General features: G+C 38.4%; 1 protein-coding gene across 1 annotated transcript; it reads right to left on the reverse strand.

The window, feature by feature from the left end:
- Positions 1–101: 101 nt before the first annotated feature.
- Positions 102–12,965, reverse strand: adtrp1 (androgen dependent TFPI regulating protein 1). The gene is made up of 6 exons (XM_079848448.1): positions 12,726–12,965; positions 11,746–11,880; positions 8,921–9,022; positions 5,481–5,596; positions 5,242–5,402; positions 102–1,641 (listed from the first exon to the last, which is right to left on the reverse strand). The coding sequence occupies exons 1-6, from the start codon at positions 12,885–12,887 to the stop codon at positions 1,616–1,618; spliced, it is 702 nt and encodes a 233-aa protein (XP_079704574.1). The 5' UTR covers positions 12,888–12,965; the 3' UTR covers positions 102–1,615.
- Between the last annotated feature and the right edge of the window lie 5,294 nt (positions 12,966–18,259).

Consider the following 18,259-nt stretch of genomic DNA (forward strand, 5'->3'; position numbering starts at 1 on the left):
CACACTGGCTCTATCTCTATAGTCTGAACTCTTATTTTATGGTTTTATTCCAGAAAGAAAATGAGGGGGAAACACGTTCCTTCTATGATTGTCCAGAATTTCAGCAGAAGAGTAAAATAATTTCTCCTTTATTCAAAATATGAGTACATGCACACTGCCCTCATCAAGCCCCACATACCGCACATATTCAGTTTCTTTTTGTTTACGACTATTGATTCAACTATTAAAAAGGTCAATGCAGCTCGCACTGAACCCAGTGACTGAAAATGAGGTGATTTTCTTGTTCTCAAAGCTTTGCAAACTGATCGACTTACAGTAAATCTGATTAAAGGAGAGTGTCTTAAGTAGGAAGTTAACAAACAGCTGACGCACTGCTCCACTTTTACTCCATCGGCATCAAGAGGTGAACTGATACAGCATATTTAGCATATCCAAGCATATTCAAAGGCAAAAGACACAATTTAACTGAATAAAAGTATAGCTCTGATTTATTATTGTTTATGAATAAAGGACACAGATGACATGAATAATCATAGATGGTGTACACCAGTAATTGTCCCTCTTCATCATCACACATTTAACACAAGTGCCATAACCCACCATATCACAGCAGGAATCATGTTTGCTGTTGGTCTCACAGCGGTGACCTTGTAAACGTCACAAAACTGATCCGTCAACTCGGTTCACCTAAACGGGTGTTTCTACAACATTTGTTTTTGATTAATGCAAACAAGTTAAGATTACACGCATTAAAATAAAACAAAAAACAGCGTAATACACTGTAATGACAATGACACACTATTCCGCTTTATAGCATGTCGACAAAATAATTAAAAAACATTTCCGATTGATAGGACTCAAAGATGATGATGTTATTAAATGTATTACTGCAGAGCCATTTCTCTGGATGTGAATGAAATGTGCCAGATTACTTGGGTTTACTTGTTTCCAATAAAGTCCATCATCAAACTCTCGGTAAAGCCGGAAAATCACATTAAGGGCTTCACTAGTGAGATTACCTGAGTTCATGCAGGGTCAAGGGTCATTCAAGAAGCCCTCAGACTCTCCTCATCAATATTCAAACACCTCTTAATGCTTTCATTACATGCAATTGCACCATGTGACACTAACTGCCATAAACGACATAGAAAAACTATTTTATATGAATTGGTCACCAGCTCAGGCTTTTTTTTCCATTAAAACAAAAACAAAAACGATTATGAATCTGAGAAGGGAAAAGTGCTCGGTACTAACTGTCCCTTAACCACTGAACAACAGCATTCTGGGATATTACAGAGGCTTGGCAATTCTAAAATAAAGAATATTATTTTTCTTTTAAAAATACAGCATTTTAATTTGTAAGTGCAACTGATTTTCATTAGAATCACAAAAAACAAAACAAAAAAAAATGGAATAAAACTATTAGTGTATACGCACACCTTGTGTGCAGTATGTGTGTATTAATGCGTCCTAGTGTCTTTCTGTATGCATGTATGCGGGGGCGAATCAAGCCCCTCCTGTATAACACACCAGTAACGACACTTCAGCTCTTCATTGTTCCCTTTGTTTGGCTGGCATTGAGATCCACACGGTTAATGTGTTTTCCAGTAGACATTTACTTCTTTTTCTTCTTCTGATTCCCTTTTGGAGAAAAACTACAGTCAGTATGGATCATAATAATAATAACAACATACAAAATCTACCACACTCTGTGATGACAAAAATATAGTTAGCTGGATATTCAGGTTAAAGGAATAGTTCACCCAAAAAATGAAATGTCCTGATTGTGTACTCGCCCCCGGCCATCCCAGATCTACACGACTCTTTCTTCAGCCGAAGACAATTAAGGAAACCATTTCAGGATTTTTCCCCATCTAATGCAAGTGAACGGGGATCACCATAGTCCATTTTTGGCGGTCCATCACTATATTTAGGAGCTTTAAAGGGCTCCACATGACCTCAGCTGACAAATAAGGGTCTCAGCGAAACAATCAGTCATTTTCTGAATAATCATAATAAAAAGAATATACAACTACAAATGTTTGCCTCGGTCCAGCTCTGCGATGCGAGACAGTTGAGTTCACTAGCTTGTCCAGCGTGACCGACCCAACATGCACACAGGATCATACGGCCCGACCCCCCCGCGGTCTACAAGTGTGGAGGAGCAGTGCAAACGCTTGAGGGCTCGTCGATGCAGATTAAAGGGATAGTTCACCCAAAAATGAAAACTAGCCCATGATTTACTCTCCCTCAAGACATCCTAGGTGTATATGACTTTCTTCTTTCAGACGAACACAATCAGATTTATATTTAAAAAAAAATTCCTGGCTCTTCCGAGCTTTATAATGGGAGTCAATGGGCACTATCTTTTTGAAGGCCATAAAGGCATCTATCCATGATAAAAACATTTTTTATATGACTCCGATTGTATTCGTCTGAAAGAGGAACTTCATATACACCTAGGATGACTTCAGGGTGAGTAAATCATGGGCTAGTTTAGATTTTTGGGTGAACTAACCCTTTAATGTTTGTGTGAGTTCAGTGTTTAACCCTTCAATGTTTAACACTGATGCAATCACTTGCATTTTTCTACAGATAAGAGTGAGACATCATCTGAAACTGTAAAGGCTCTGCTTTTATTTGTGTACACTCACAATAACAACAAAACCTTATATTCTCTGATACAGTGAACCAACGAGAGGTTCAGTCATTATCTGTAATGTGGCCACACACACACACTTGTACATCTATCTTTATGAGGACATTCATTGACACAATGCAATCTATAGCCACTTACCCTAACCTTACCCATCACAACTAAGTGCCTAACCCGACCCCTGACCTCATTATAACCTGATCCCTAAAACCCTTGACCCTCAAACAGGCCTTTAAAGGCTCTCAGAAAGTGAGGACCGGCCAAAATGTCCTCACTCCACTGGTGTAAAACTCAAACTGGTCCTCACAAAGATAGTTGTACACGCACGCACGCACGCACGCACGCACGCACGCACGCACGCACGCACACACACACACGCAAACCTGTAAACACCCACATCACCCCATAAACAACGCATCAAGCTTTAGGTCAAAGGAAAGATGCTTCTGCTTTTCATGGCTTTTGGAGGAAGACGAGCTGTGAGGAATAAGCCTTGAATTTGATCCAGCAGAGGATAGCATTTCTGACAAGCAAGTTATTTATTCTTACTCACATTAGTTGACGTGTTATTTCTGCATAGATGGTCTGTTCGTGTGTGTGTGTGTGTGTGTGTGTGTGTGTGTGTGTGTCCTGGATGCCTCGATCTTGTGAAAGCTAAAAGATTACTTCCACTGGTAAAAACATAACTACCGTTTAACCGTTCAAAGAGGAAGTGTTGGGCGAAAAACTTCAACTTCTTCCGGCACAGTTGTTTTGGACTGTTTTACAGTGTGTGAATGACGCTGGACATATAGTCTGTGAACGATCCTCTTGTAAACATGTAAAACATGTAAAAAGGGGCTGGTTTTTGTGGCCTACATCAAGCGTGACCTTCTCAACGTCCACACAGTGCGTCACACAGGGGGTGCTGGGTAGGGTTGCACCAGCCGTTCGTAAGTTCTTTCTTAAATTGTAACGTAAAGTCCACACTAGAGGCTTAGTAACTACTAGCTAGTTTGTAACTAACTCTGAACTTTATTCCGTTGCACCATTTGTTTGTAAGCCAGAACGTAGCTAGTAGGTCGCAAGCTCTCCGTAAAGTAATGCGTAGTCACATAATATGACGTTTAGCCTCGATGATCCAATAGCAGCCTTCAAATACATGAACAGATGTTGTGTTGAAATGCTGTGAATTTCAGTTTATCCTTCATTCTTTTGCCTCACGTTACTAACGGTAAAAATAAGTTTCCATTAAATACGATACTTGATCATGAATAGCATTAAGTGTTTTTATATGTAAATAACATTCAGAAACTGTATTTGAAATGAAATGAATAAGGATCAATAAATAAACATTGATACAAAAAACATAAGAAATTACATTTATTGATTATGACTGATATTTGACATGCACAACATGGACCGATGCACACAGCGACGTGCTGTTCAGGACGGGTTTGTGTTAAAGATAGCCGTTAACAAAGTAATCTTTTCACATAATGTTCTCTCTCTTAAAATGTAAGCGAGTGTAAATGTCAGCATTATCATATATGTCTAAAGAATTGAAGTCTGTCAGGTAAAAGAAGAGCTTATTGATGCAGTTCAGTCTGTCTGATATTTTATTCCAATCGTTACTCCTGATCGGAGGCTGCCGTAAATATTTAGTTTATACGTAGAGTTACGCTTCAACTAAGTTTAATGGTGCAACGCAAAAATATTTAGAAGTACGTAAGTCGTAACTTAGTGTCCATTTACGTCAAAACTAGGCTTACGTCAAAACATTGACGAGCCCTCAAGTTATAACTTACGCACAGCTGGTGCAACTGGCCCCAGAACTCCACCGTCAGTGCAGAGCTGGACCAAGGCAAACAATTATAGTTAAAAAGTATATAGGCCAATTTTTTTTTTTTTTTTTAGAAAATTACTGATGGTTTCGCTAGAGTAGAGCCTTATTCGTCAGCTGGGGTAGTGTGGAGCCCTTTAAAGGTACAATATGTAAGATTTTTGTAATAAAATATTCAAAAACCACTTACACAGTGTGATTTATTTCATGCAGTTGTGTACTTACATTATCCCAAAACACCCCAAGGATTTGTAAATCCAGAGAAATTCCAGTTTTTAATAATGGCTTGTCCCATTGTTAGCGGCACTTTCAATGGGCCGCTATACGTAAGCCACCAATGAGGAATCTATGTGTACATATCTAAGATACAAGATCTCGCACGCCGCTGTTGTGTCGTTCAGTCATCATGGGTCACGATAATAGATTGGCGAGTGCAGAAAATCCCCCCAAAAATGTAAACGTAGATCAACTGAGGCAAGCAGGCTTTGGGAAAAACGGAGAAATAAATCAAGGATCAATATCGGATTCAGGATTCAAGCTTCTTTTAGAAAAATCCTGGAATGTTTTCCTCTAAAACCTTAATTTCTTTCTGGTTGAAGAAAGAAAGTCATGCACATCTTGGATGGCTGGGGGCCATTAGTAAATAATCAGGACATTTTCATTTTTGGGTGAACTTTTAAACGGTTCCAAGTTAGCGGTTCCTGTTAAACCGGTCCCTGTGTAAAGACAGATCCGTCTAACGGCGGGTCGGTCAGTTCCTCACCTGTGGCGCCCCACATCACGAGGCTGAGCTTCTCTCCTAACAGGTACAGAGGAGCCATGGTGAGGGACGCGCCGCCCAGGAACACACACAGTCCCGCGGGACTCAAGTGAGCCATGATGGGGTACACCCAGATCCCGGAGGCGTGGTGCACCCACAGCACCCTGATGAGGGACGGGCAGAAACACACATCAGTGCAGCTCTGCTGAAGAGAGAACCAGTGCGTGTGTGAGCGAGATTACCATGACAGATAGAGCGCAGAGAACAGAGCCAGCGCAGAAATGCCTTTAGTGCGACTGGGATACGTGTGGTTCTGCAGGAACATCTGGAGCAGCAGCAGAGGCATGATCACCGTGTGCTGGAGGAAAACACACATCACACGTCATATAATCACGTCTTAACAAGCATTCCTTATTTCAATGAGCTCATTGTTTCTGCCTTAAAGGAGACATATCATGCTTTTAAATCGTTCCTTTTTACATATAAATCATACATTTGTAGTCTATATAAAGCGGAACTGCAATGCTTGGGTCTGAATTCCTCATTATTATAGCTCCACAGGCCCCCTTTCTACCCCTTTTCTGATGTGCGTCTGAGAGCAACTCGTTTTGGTGCGGTCTCTTTAAATACAGTTGAGACACTTCATACCCCGCCCCCTCTCCAGGTGACACTCGGTTCAACTCCACCCCGTTCGGCCATTTTTGTAGTTTGATAGCAGAGATAGGATTATCTAGTGGCACAGAAACTTTTTATTCACACGTTATTAACAAAATGTCAACAACGGAAGACTTGTCCAGCCAGCCTTACATGTTCGAGCCAGAGTCGGAGCCGGAGCGAGATGAAAATGAAGACGACGAACCTGCAGAACAACGTCTTCATAAGGATGTATCGCAATGGTGTGTTACTGTATTTACACATGAAACTTTGGTCTTCCGACCTTTTACCACCGTGTCGATTTATTTTGATTAATATGTGCGAGGGAGAGAGAGCAAGACAGCGTCTAGTTTGGAGACGGTGTCTTGTTTACACTTTCGCCTGGCTCCGAAGAGAGAGAGTGCGCGGGCGACCGGGTCTCTCTCTCTCTGCTCGTTCTTTCAGTTAAACATGCGCCCTGTCACAAGCGCAGCAGTTCATCTACATTAGACGGTGTAATGAAGCGTGTGGGTTACTACATCCAACAACCGAACATTTTAACTTACCCTCTCGTAACTTCTGCATCTTTTAGCTTGACAAAATTGCAGCGAGAAATAAAAATGGCGGATTGCTGGAAGTGTTGGGCTGGAAGTCAATGTCCTTATTTGGCAGTTCCGCTGCAAATACTGTGATGTAATAGTTCACAAAACGTCATAGATAACAGAAAAATCGGAACAGGTTGAAAAATAAGGCCAAAACAGAATATAAAGATATCAACGAAGCACCTGAAGAGAATAATTTCAACTTTTCTGTACTTCTAAACACTCCAAATATACAACAAAATGCATTTAAGGGCTAAAAAAGTGGATTTAGCATGATATGTCCCCTTTAAATTATTACATTGTTTAAATGAATACATTTTTAGCTAACTGTGATTTGTATATGCACATTTCTGAAATACATAACTTAGAGCACTCTAATGCCCGTTTCACACATACTCCGTTTGCAGTGTGTATGCGGTGCATATTTTTTTCCGCACCCATGTTAACAGGTTTGAGCTTTCACACTGCACGCGGTTGCAGTCCGTCGAGTGCAGAGATCGTTTCCGCACCGAGTCTATTTCTGCTGTGCTGCATGCGCTGAATTAAAGTGACAGCGCATGGTTCAGATTGACATGAAAATGTAGACATTTCACCATAAATGCGTTTAATTAAATAAAATGTAGCAATCTCACCATAAATGTTTTCAATTAAATACTACTTTTTTTCACAGTCATCTTTTTACTTTAAGACCGGGGTAAAGCTAGGAAAATTACAATTTACCTCAACAAGGCGAAATAATGACCAACACTCGTTTCATTCGTGGAGGTGGAAAAACAAGTTATTTGTGACATGCAAGATTTATTATATTAAAATTTAAATGCAAAAGAAAAGACATGAGAGTCGGCTGTTTTTGTCAATTTTAAAGCTACACTGTGTAATTTTTTAAGTTGATTCTTAGCAAAAAACACTTTGTTCTTTCAAAATGATATGTGCTCATTAATGTGTAATTACTTCTACCAACTAATCAAGTATTCTCGCAAGCGTAGAATCTGCCATTTATAATACATACGAGCGAGTTGCTCGAATGGCGGCAGCAGTGTTGTGCCTCCATCTTGAAAATACATTCGCCAAAGAGGGACATACCTGGAAATTCAAGCTTCGCCTTTCGCGTTTTGACACTCAGTGGCATCGTGACGAATGCGAGAGGGAGATTACTCGCGACTGCCGGCAGATTTGAAATAACACGGCCACCGTAGGAGTTAAAACGCCCTCGGAATGGGAGGGGCTAGAAAGTAATATTCAGTTGGTACTCATAAACAATTTCACCGCTAGATGGGAGAAAATCCTACACAGTGTAGCTTTAAGTTTTAATTTAAAATGTTTGCGATTTTAATATAAGTTCATGGTTAAATATTTGACCACTTGCTTGAGCAACTTAATATAAGTAGAAGTAGTGCATGGAATAAAAGGCCTACGTTGTTTAAATTGTGTTTAAACGTGCATTAAAGTGTGTATATGTGTACAAAGAGAATCGCAATGCTGACAAAACTTTTTTTAATAAAAGTTGCTGATCTTCTGGATTTAAGATAAAAATAGTGAGTATGTGTTTGTGGTACAGCCGCGGATCAGTTACGCACTGCAAACGCAGCGTAACTGTGAAAACATGTGAAAGCACTATAGCGTGTGCATGCGCACTGCACAGGGAGCATTATTCAGCAGCCATATCACCCTGTAGCCCAAGACTGGTTGCCCACTGAAGCTAAGCAGGGCTGAGCCTGGTTAGTACCTGGATGGGAGACCTCCTGAGAAAACCATGTTGCTGCTGGAAGAGGTGTTAGTGAGGCCAGCAGGGGGCGCTGCTCACCCTGTGGTCTGTGTGGGTCCTAATGCCCCAGTGTAGTGACGGGGACACTATACTGCCAAAAGAGCACCGTCCTTCGGATGAGACGTTAAACCGAGGTCCTGATTCTCTGTGGTCATTAAAAATCCCAGGATGTCCTTCGAAAAAGAGTAGGGGTGTAACCCCGGCATCCTGGCCAAATTTGCCCCATGGCCTCCTAATCATCCCCATACACTGATTGGCTTCATCACTGTCTCCTCTCCACCAGTGAGCTGGCGTGTGGTGGGCGTTCTGGCGCAATATGGCTGCCGTCGCATCATCCAAGTGGATGCTGCACATTGGTGGTGGTTGAGGAGATTCCCCCTTCCATGTAAAGTGATTTGAGGTCTCAGAAAAAGCGCTATATAAATGTAACGAATTATTATTATTATTATTATTTATGTGTGAAACGGGCGTAAATTGTAATGTGGATTAATGCATTTTTCAGTAAAGCTGCTTAGAAACGATGTGTATTGAGAAAAGTGCTATACAAATAATGCGAATTGAATGTCCAGACTGCATTAAATGAGCTCTAGATGAAGGCTGTGTATTCAGTGTGTGCACAACACACCCCTGATCAGGGGTCAGTGAAGTCACTGCAATATATAATATTCAATAATCTTCTCACCATTGCATGATTCAGCCAGATGGGAATGATCTCATCTAACATCTTGGGATACACCAGCTCTCGGTCATAAGTGTAGAGACTCCAGAAAGAAGCAAACACAAACTGCAAGCAAGAAGATCAACTCATTCAAGTTTGATGATACTGATATTTAAGGAGCAGGCTTGGCCATTATCCAATATAAACGATATGACACAAAATTATTGACATAATATGTAAAAAATAATAACATTATATACATAAAAAAACAATATTAAAAGACAATATGCACTGAAGCAACAACTACTTTCTAGTTCTTCAATGACTATTGTTATTTTAAGAGCTCATATTGATGCTTATTATTGAGACGGACTGAAATATTTTTACCATGCATGAAATACTGTTTTTAAAATACATTTATTTAGACTATTGGTGAAAAAACTGAAATGGTAACCAGTTTCATGTTTTGTGTCAGCCATTCACATCCTACAGTGAGGAAAATAAGTATTTGAACACCCTGCTATTTTGCAAGTTCTCCCACTTAGAAATCATGGAGGGGTCTGAAATTGTCATCGTAGGTCATCAGAGGTCAAACGTTTCCTGTAGTTTTTCACCAGGTTTGCACACACTGCAGGAGGGATTTTGGCCGACTCCTCCACACAGATCTTCTCTAGATCAGTCAGGTTTCTGGGCTGTCGCTGAGAAACACGGAGTTTGAGCTCCCTCCAAAGATTCTCTATTGGGTTTAGGTCTGGAGACTGGCTAGGCCACGCCAGAACCTTGATATGCTTCTTACAGAGCCACTCCTTGGTTATCCTGGCTGTGTGCTTCGGGTCATTGTCATGTTGGAAGACCCAGCCTCGACCCATCTTCAATGCTCTAACTGAGGGAAGGAGGTTGTTCCCCAAAATCTCGCAATACATGGCCCCGGTCATCCTCTCCTTAATACAGTGCAGTCGCCCTGTCCCATGTGCAGAAAAACACCCCCAAAGCATGATGCTACCACCCCCATGCTTCACAGTAGGGATGGTGTTCTTGGGATGGTACTCATCATTCTTCTTCCTCCAAACACGTTTAGTGGAATTATGACCAGAAAGTTCTATTTTGGTCTCATCTGACCACATGACTTTCTCCCATGACTCCTCTGGATCATCCAAATGGTCATTGGCAAACTTAAGACGGGCCTTGACATGTGCTGGTTTAAGCAGGGGAACCTTCCGTGCCATGCATGATTTCAAACCATGACGTCTTAGTGTATTACCAACAGTAACCTTGGAAACGCTGGTCCCAGCGCTTTTCAGGTCATTGACCAGCTCCTCCCGTGTAGTTCTGGGCTGATTTCTCACCTTTCTTAGGATCATTGAGACCCCACGAGGTGAGATCTTGCATGGAGCCCCAGTCCGAGGGAGATTGACAGTCATGTTTAGCTTCTTCCATAATCTAATGATTGCTCCAACAGTGGACCTTTTTTCACCAAGCTGCTTGGCAATTTCCCCGTAGCCCTTTCCAGCCTTGTGGAGGTGTACAATTTTGTCTCTAGTGTCTTTGGACAGCTCTTTGGTCTTGGCCATGTTAGTAGTTGGATTCTTACTGATTGTATGGGGTGGACAGGTGTCTTTATGCAGCTAACGACCTCAAACAGGTGCATCTAATTTAGGATAATAAATGGAGTGGAGGTGGACATTTTAAAGGCAGACTAACAGGTCTTTGAGGGTCAGAATTCTAGCTGATAGACAGGTGTTCAAATACTTATTTGCAGCTGTATCATACAAATAAATAGTTAAAAAATCATATATTGTGATTTCTGGATTTTTTTTTTTTAGATTATGTCTCTCACAGTGGACATGCACCTACGATGTCAATTTCAGACCCCTCCATGATTTCCAAGTGGGAGAAATTGCAAAATAGCAGGGTGTTCAAATACTTATTTTCCTCACTGTATATAGAAACACTTTCAAAACAACAAAAATTGAGCCTAAAACTGGGAAATACTATAAAACTTTTAAAATTCTTATAAACACCCAGTTAATGTTTTTAGTGTGTATTTGGTCTATCCAAAAATCCAGGGACATCATTTGCACATCTAGTCATGCTCAAATGTCTCTGCATTATTTAACATAATTGAATAAATTAGCCAAAATTTTAAAATGTAATTTACTCAAAAGAAATAGCCTGGATACTCTCTTCCACATACTTAAAGTGAAAGAGAACTGACACTTTCAGTGAATAAAGACTTAAGTTACAGCAACAGTATGACCTATAAGACATGATATATATATATATAGGTCCCACTTTATATTGTCTTTAACTACTGTGTGTATTCACATTTATGTGCTTTATAACTGAGTTTGAGCGCTCAATCAGTAGAGTGTTGGCGCTTGCAACACCAAGGTCAAGGGTTCGATTCCCAGGGAAAGCAAGAGCTGATAATAATGTAAATGTGTACCTTGAAATACAATGTAAGTCGCTTTGGATAAAAGCATCTGCCAAATGCATAAATGTGAAATGTGAATTTAAATTAATAATTTGATACAATGAACTTATTGTGTACATACATGTTTTTACAGTGTTACTTATATTTAAACAAATACCTGCATGTAATTAATTTCTGTAATTACATCTATAATTACACTATTGGCCCTTATCTTACACCTTAACCCACCCTTAAACCGACCCAAACCTGTGGCCAACATTACCTGCATCCACCTCAATCGCAGCACAAGTGTTTTGCAATACAATATGAGCACAATAAGTACATTGTTTTAATTCTTTGATGCAAGTACAATAGTAGTTAAGGACATCTAATATAAAGTGTGACTTTATGTGTGTTCAGCTTTACTGGTACTCACAGTGCCGACGGGAAAGGCCAGCGCAGTGAAGTAGAAGTCTCTGGCTTTAGTGAGGGTCCGAGTGTGTTTCACCGGCACCAGCATGAGCATCACATCCACGAACACACACCATCCAAAAAACACCGCCTGCAGCACCTGACACAAAAACAACACACACACACGTGAGTCATGTGACAATGACAAGTTGATTTAACGTTTGACATCCGGTTTCATACTGATTAAACTCTGTGCATTTCATGTTTTCAGCACAAACCAACTCAGATATACACAAACAAACACCATTTGCATAGCACAAGGCTTAACTTCAAGAAATAAAATATATATTATTTAGGCTAGCCCTATAAATCAATTAAACAATTGAACTAAAATGACATTATATCAAACTAATAGTAACATGTTCAGAATAATATCCCTTTTATTGCTCAAGGCTTGTTTTTCAGATTATTAATCTGGTCATTTTTATATACAGTATTGAACCCATTTAAATCCATTTAAAAAAATACCAGGTTAATCACCTGAAAAACAAGCCTTGCACATTATAGGGAATAGTATTATGAGTAATTTACAATTGGTTTGATACCATTAGTTCAGACGGTGTTGTAGTTTGATGGATTTACAGTCTTGCATACATTTAAAGTTCAAAAATTATTATAAAACATGAAATGCTATTTCCAAAAAAGGAGCCTTGAACAATAAAAGGGAATTTTTTCTGAACATTATACTATTAGTTTGATTTCATAATCATATAGTTAAATAGTATTACTGATTTATAGGTCTAATATATACACATTATTTATTATTATTATTATTATTATTATTAATAAGCCTTGCGCTCTGCAAAGGGCGTTTGTTATGTATATCTGAGTTGGTCTGCGCAGAGTTGAATGGCTTTGAACCCGAATGTCAAACGCGAGACTGAAGAGTCACCGGCGTGTCATAATAACTGAGCCAAAGGTGGATTGAGTGTGAACGGCTCCTACCAGATTAATAAAGGTCAGGTACTTCCAGCGGCCTCCGTATGAGCGCACACCGGGGTGTCTGTCTGAGGTCTGCAGGGAGCAGTTACTCCAGATGGTGAATATATACCAGCTGAAAACAAGCAGATGAAGCAGCAGACACATCTTCTGCCCGGCGGCGGCCATGACAGTCCTCCGCCTCCTCTTCTTCCTCTTCTTCTTCTTCGGGTTGTAATGGCAGCTCGCCTCGCAGTCTGAATGTTGCACTACTGCCACCTGGAGTTAGTTAGTTCTATAACTCCTATTCAAAGCAACAGTTCAGGAGTGCGTTTCCCGAAAGCATCGTTATCCAACTATGATCGCAATGTCCATTGAACTCTATTGGTAACGACCCCTATACTGTCTATGGTAACGACGGAACTTGCGACCATAGTTTATGGAGGACCAAACCTGCAGAAATTAAAAATTAATATATAAATAGATAAATAAATGTGATAAATAGATAAATAAATGTGATAATAGGAAAATAAAGAAATAAATAAACGACTTGATAAAATAAATATGATTAATTTTTAATCAAATTCATTTTTGTATTATTTTTTCCCCTTAATGTATTATTTTCTGCTTTTATACATTTTTTAAAAATCGTTTTAACTTTTATTTATTCGTTAATTATTTATTTTTGGCCAACGATGCTTTCGGGAAACGCACCCCAGATCGATTCTGCAGTTTTGACTTTTTTCCTACTATTTCCGAGTTTATATTTCACGATTCTAAGAAAGAATATCAGAATTGCAAGATATAAGCTCGATATTTATTTATTTTATATATATATATATTTTTTATATCGATATTTTCCCCCTCAGAATTGCGGGTTTATATCCCCAAATTCTGACTTTTCTCCCTCAGAATTGTGATATCATCTCGCAATTGCAAGAAAAAAGTCAGAATTGTGAGACAGGCCTAAAAATCCTTAAACGTTACCTATATAACACGTTATAGTTTAAATAGTAGGCTGTTTCATGCTTTAACTGTAAAGGTATTGTGCCCCTGTGAACTGCAAATGTGAATATCATGTAGATCTATTGTTTACATCAATAGCAGAGTAATCATGCAGGTTTCATCAGTCCAGACTGTGGCTTCAGCGTAACTGTGTGTGTTTATCTGCAACATGAAGACCATCTTTTTTATATTAGCCTACATTTCTGACATCTAAAGGCACAGCAAGAAATTTTCTTTTCTGTTATCCCGTGGATTTTGACCATTTTCCACCACTTGTTTTGTTTTGTTTTTTTTAAATGCATTTTTATAAGAACAAATCATAATTTACACACAGGAGTACATATAACCATACATGTCAGGGGGAAGAAAAAGGCATTTTACAGAAAAGAAAAACTTGTACCTATTAAACAGCTGTGTAGTTTTCCTTGCTTTTAAGTTTTTACTTTTGAATATTGCTTCTAAATATATTTTAACATAAATTGTTCAGAATTTGGCCTTTTTTCATTCCATTTGAATTTATGAACATAGCAACGGGCAAGTATAATAAAATCAATATAAAGAAAATATTTGTATCACCATCAAATGACAAACATTACTGAGTTCTTTCCTAAATATTTGGGTCTTGGGACACTCCCAAAAATAGATTATTAATAGTCTCAAGGGATTTTTTTTAAACAAAATACACAAAAATCTTCCATGTTCACTTTAAAAAGCTGTACCACAAGTGACTTAACTGGGTAAACTCAATGAAAAATGTAATATGAAACCTCTTTCACTTTATCTGTGATGTAGTAGGCTACTTATTAGTCCAGTCATTTTAAGCCAAAATGGGGGTCAACCTTGAACAAATTGCAACAGAAGCAAACTCAACTGATTTTGTATCCTCAGTATGTCCTGAGAAAGGAAAAAAAGTCCAGAAGAATCCCATTAGGGGAAAGTGTCGAAAAAGACCCAAATATAGCCTATTCATACTTTTTCTTATGTGAATAGGATAAACATTTTAACCTTTAGATTTCACCATGAAAATTACTGAGTTGATTACTTACCTCAAGACAAACAAAAAATGTATTACAAGTTTTTTTTAAATTGTTTGTTAACATGGACAAACGGTGCATAATCTAATTACGTATGTGCTAATTTGCATAAAATACCACAACAGATCTAAACATTGGGTATAGCCAGGTGAAAATGTCTTGTTGAATCTTGTTGACACATAACAGTAAAATACTTAATGTTAAGGTCTGAATGAACCCATTACGGCTACCCATGAGCATTAATAGCCTACGTAGAGGCAGGAAGAAGTACTTTAGAAACCAGCCTTTATTCATTTTTAAGAGATGGGGTTTGGGACGAGTCTGAGGGAAGAACAGGAGACAATGGTGAGGAGAATGCAGAATACAAAAGGTAAGTAAAATAAAAAGTGAACCCCCAGAAACAGTCCCTCAGACTCGTCCCAAACCCCATCTCTGCAATAATAATTAATAAAGGCTGGTTTCTAAAGTACTTCTTCCTGCCTCTACGTATTAATGCTCATGGGTAGCCGTAATGGGTTCATTCAGATCTTAACATCAAGTATTTTACTGTTATGTGTCAACAAGATTCAACAAGACATTTTCACCTGGCTATACCCAATGTTTAGATCTGTTGTGGTATTTATGCAAATTAGCACATACGTAATTAGATTGTTAACAAACCATTTCAAAAACCTTGTAATACATTTTTTGTTTGTCTTGACGTAAGTAATCAACTCAGTAATTTTCATGGTGATATCTAAAGGTTAAAATCTTTACCCTATTCACGTGAGAAAAAGAATGAATAGGCATATGAATAGGATATATTTGGGTCTCTTTCGAAACTTTCCCCTAATGGGATTCTTGTGGGCTTTTTTTCCTTACTCACATATTGAGGATACAAAATCAGTTGAGTTTGCTTCTGTTGCAATTTGTTCAACCTTTTTTCCTAAAATGACTGGACTACATGAGGCTTCATCCAAATTTGACTAAAATCAAGATGTTTTTAAAAAAGAAAATCCCAGTGAGTAACAGCAGTACATTTAGATTGAAGAAGCGAACGCAAGAAAACATTCTTGTGAAATCCTTGCAGGCCTGCACCTTAATACAAGTAAATTCTTCAACTGTTTGCAAAGAGCAATTATTATTATTATTATTATATTCTAATCGCCTCTAAAGTTCCTTGGGAATTGCATATAAAACCAAAGAATACTGGATCAACAAAAGTTACAAATATGAACAAATTCTGAATAATTCTATAAAACACCATCCTTTTTGATCAACTGTTTAACCCAAATAATTATTTTTTCAAACCAGTTCTTAAAAAATATATTGATTTGTTTCTAACCCTTATGTGTCTATTCATATGGTACATTTATGGGGGGAAATGATAACATAAGAGTCCATGAAAGTAATGCTTGTTTGTGGAAACTTGCAAGTTTAATTGGGTATTTTGTTGATATCATAATCACATTTCAGTATGAACTCTATACCACCTACTTTTTGAAATATAAAGTTAGGTACTGTATACCATATACTTTTAAAATGTAAAATAATTTTTGAGCCATTTTATTTTGAATATATAATGTTAGAAATCTTAAAACCCAAAACATTGAATCCTCCTTCAATTTTTAACCTACACATATTTTTCCTCCACTCGTTACCAGTTTTTCTGCCGCCACAATGCACGCGCATCATCTTGTATTTTTAATAAAATAATCCTTTGTGTATTAATTTGTTTGTTGGACATTATAATATTAATAATAATAAAAGAGTTTACTTTGCTGTAAATGTGTATAATAATTAAAAATACTTTTTTCCTTCAAGTTTATTGTTGCAATATATACCTTTCCATTTAAAAGCTCTCATAATAAATGTCAATGTATTATTAATTAATAATAAAAGTATTTTGACACATACAGGTTGTTCTGTCACTTAAGTTAACGACAAGTTAACAAATCCTGTGACCATTTACTTTTTTAATAAACTTTATTTGCATTAGTACAAGGTATACAACAAAACAAATACAAAGACATTTCTCTTTTAGGACCAACATTCAGAGAAACCGATGGTTTTTATTCCCATGTGTTTCCTCCTCGTGTCACACCTCTCCTTGAGGATTGATCCACACACCTGTCAGTCAGCAGGTCTTGACCCGTCGGGCTTCTGAAGCTCATCAGGTGTTGCTGCTCTCAGAACCGTAATCACATAAAAGCTTTCTTGGCACTCATGGCTCAGCCTGTACAACTATTGTGTCCAGTTCAATTAAGGCTGAGCTGACCACAACACACTTTGCAAACGATTTTTCTTCTCTCAATGTGATGTGAATCTGAGAGAAACTACTTATTGGACGAGAACAAAATGTAGAGTGGACATTGCAAACTAAATGGAGGCAGATCTGAAAGCAAGTTTGCAGTCAGTCATGGATCAAAGCTTTGTTAGACAATACACATTCTCAGAGGAGAGGCTGACGCCGTCTCCCACTGGATGCTCAAGCGGAGCGGAGAAGAAGAGCTGGAGCAGAACACACACCGCGAGCTGAACCGAGACTCAGACGAGTGTCAGCCATTCTGGCACGCTTTTCAGGAGTTCTCCTTCAGCCACCGTTTCATTTATGATGGGCAACATAGTCAGCTGTGATGCCACTGTGTTCCTACTGTCCCACACATATGCACATAACATGCTGTGTTTATGTCTATATATATATATATATTAGGGCTGTCAAACGATTAATCGCATCCAAAATAAAAGTTTGTTTTTACATAATATGTGTGTGTATGGAGTATAATTATTTTATATATATAAATACACACACATGCATGTATATATTTAAGAAATATTTGCATGTATATACTGTGTATATATATTTATATTATATATAAATATTTTATATATAAATAACACATTTTTCTTAAATATACATGCACGTGTGTGTATTTATATATATAAAATAATTATACTCCATACACACACATATATTATGTAAAAACAAACTTTTATTTTGGATGCGATTAATCGTTTGACACCCCTAATATATATATATATTAGAGTTTGCATGATGAGCCTTGGTGCAAGTGCAGTTCATCTGAATAAGTGTGAACGCTGCCATCTGAACCCTGGTGCCTCCAAACAAGCGGACCAAGACGCTGAAAAGATGGGACTCGCACCGCTTAGAAACAAACTCTGGTGCGGTTCGAATTAAATATGAAGGCAACACAGACCAAGGACATGTAAACGAACCAAAAATAGGACATGATATCACAGGATGCGACCCTAAAAAGGGCAGAATGCTCAAGCATATCTGTTTTTTGTTGGCCATCACAGTTCGGGACATGATCAGAATAATTAGATAGGGCATGAGTAGGTGTGTTTGGGGTGCTGTAGGGCAGAGGGAGAAGAGTGAGCCAATCAGCAGAAGGGGGCGTGTTTACTCAGGAGAAAGTGTGAGCCAATCAGTAGAAGGGGGTGTGTTTACTCAGGAGAGAGTGTGAGCCAATCAGTAGAAGGGGGCGTTTACTCAGGAGAGAGTGTGAGCCAATCAGTAGA

The sequence above is a fragment of the Squalius cephalus genome, assembly GCF_949319135.1.
Source record: "Squalius cephalus genome assembly, chromosome: 18".
Classification (NCBI taxonomy): Eukaryota; Metazoa; Chordata; class Actinopteri; order Cypriniformes; family Leuciscidae; genus Squalius; species Squalius cephalus.

Bases quoted from the DNA above. Each gene is read 5' to 3' on its own strand.
- adtrp1 (XM_079848448.1), bottom strand. From the start codon at position 12,887: ATGGCCGCCGCCGGGCAGAAGATGTGTCTGCTGCTTCATCTGCTTGTT. The intron at 11,881-12,725 runs GTAGGAGCCGTT...TTTTTGTGTCAG, and splicing joins ACCTGACCTTTATTAATCTG to GTGCTGCAGGCGGTGTTTTT. The intron at 1,642-5,241 runs GTGAGGAACTGA...TTTCTCCAAAAG, and splicing joins CGTGATGTGGGGCGCCACAG to GGAATCAGAAGAAGAAAAAG.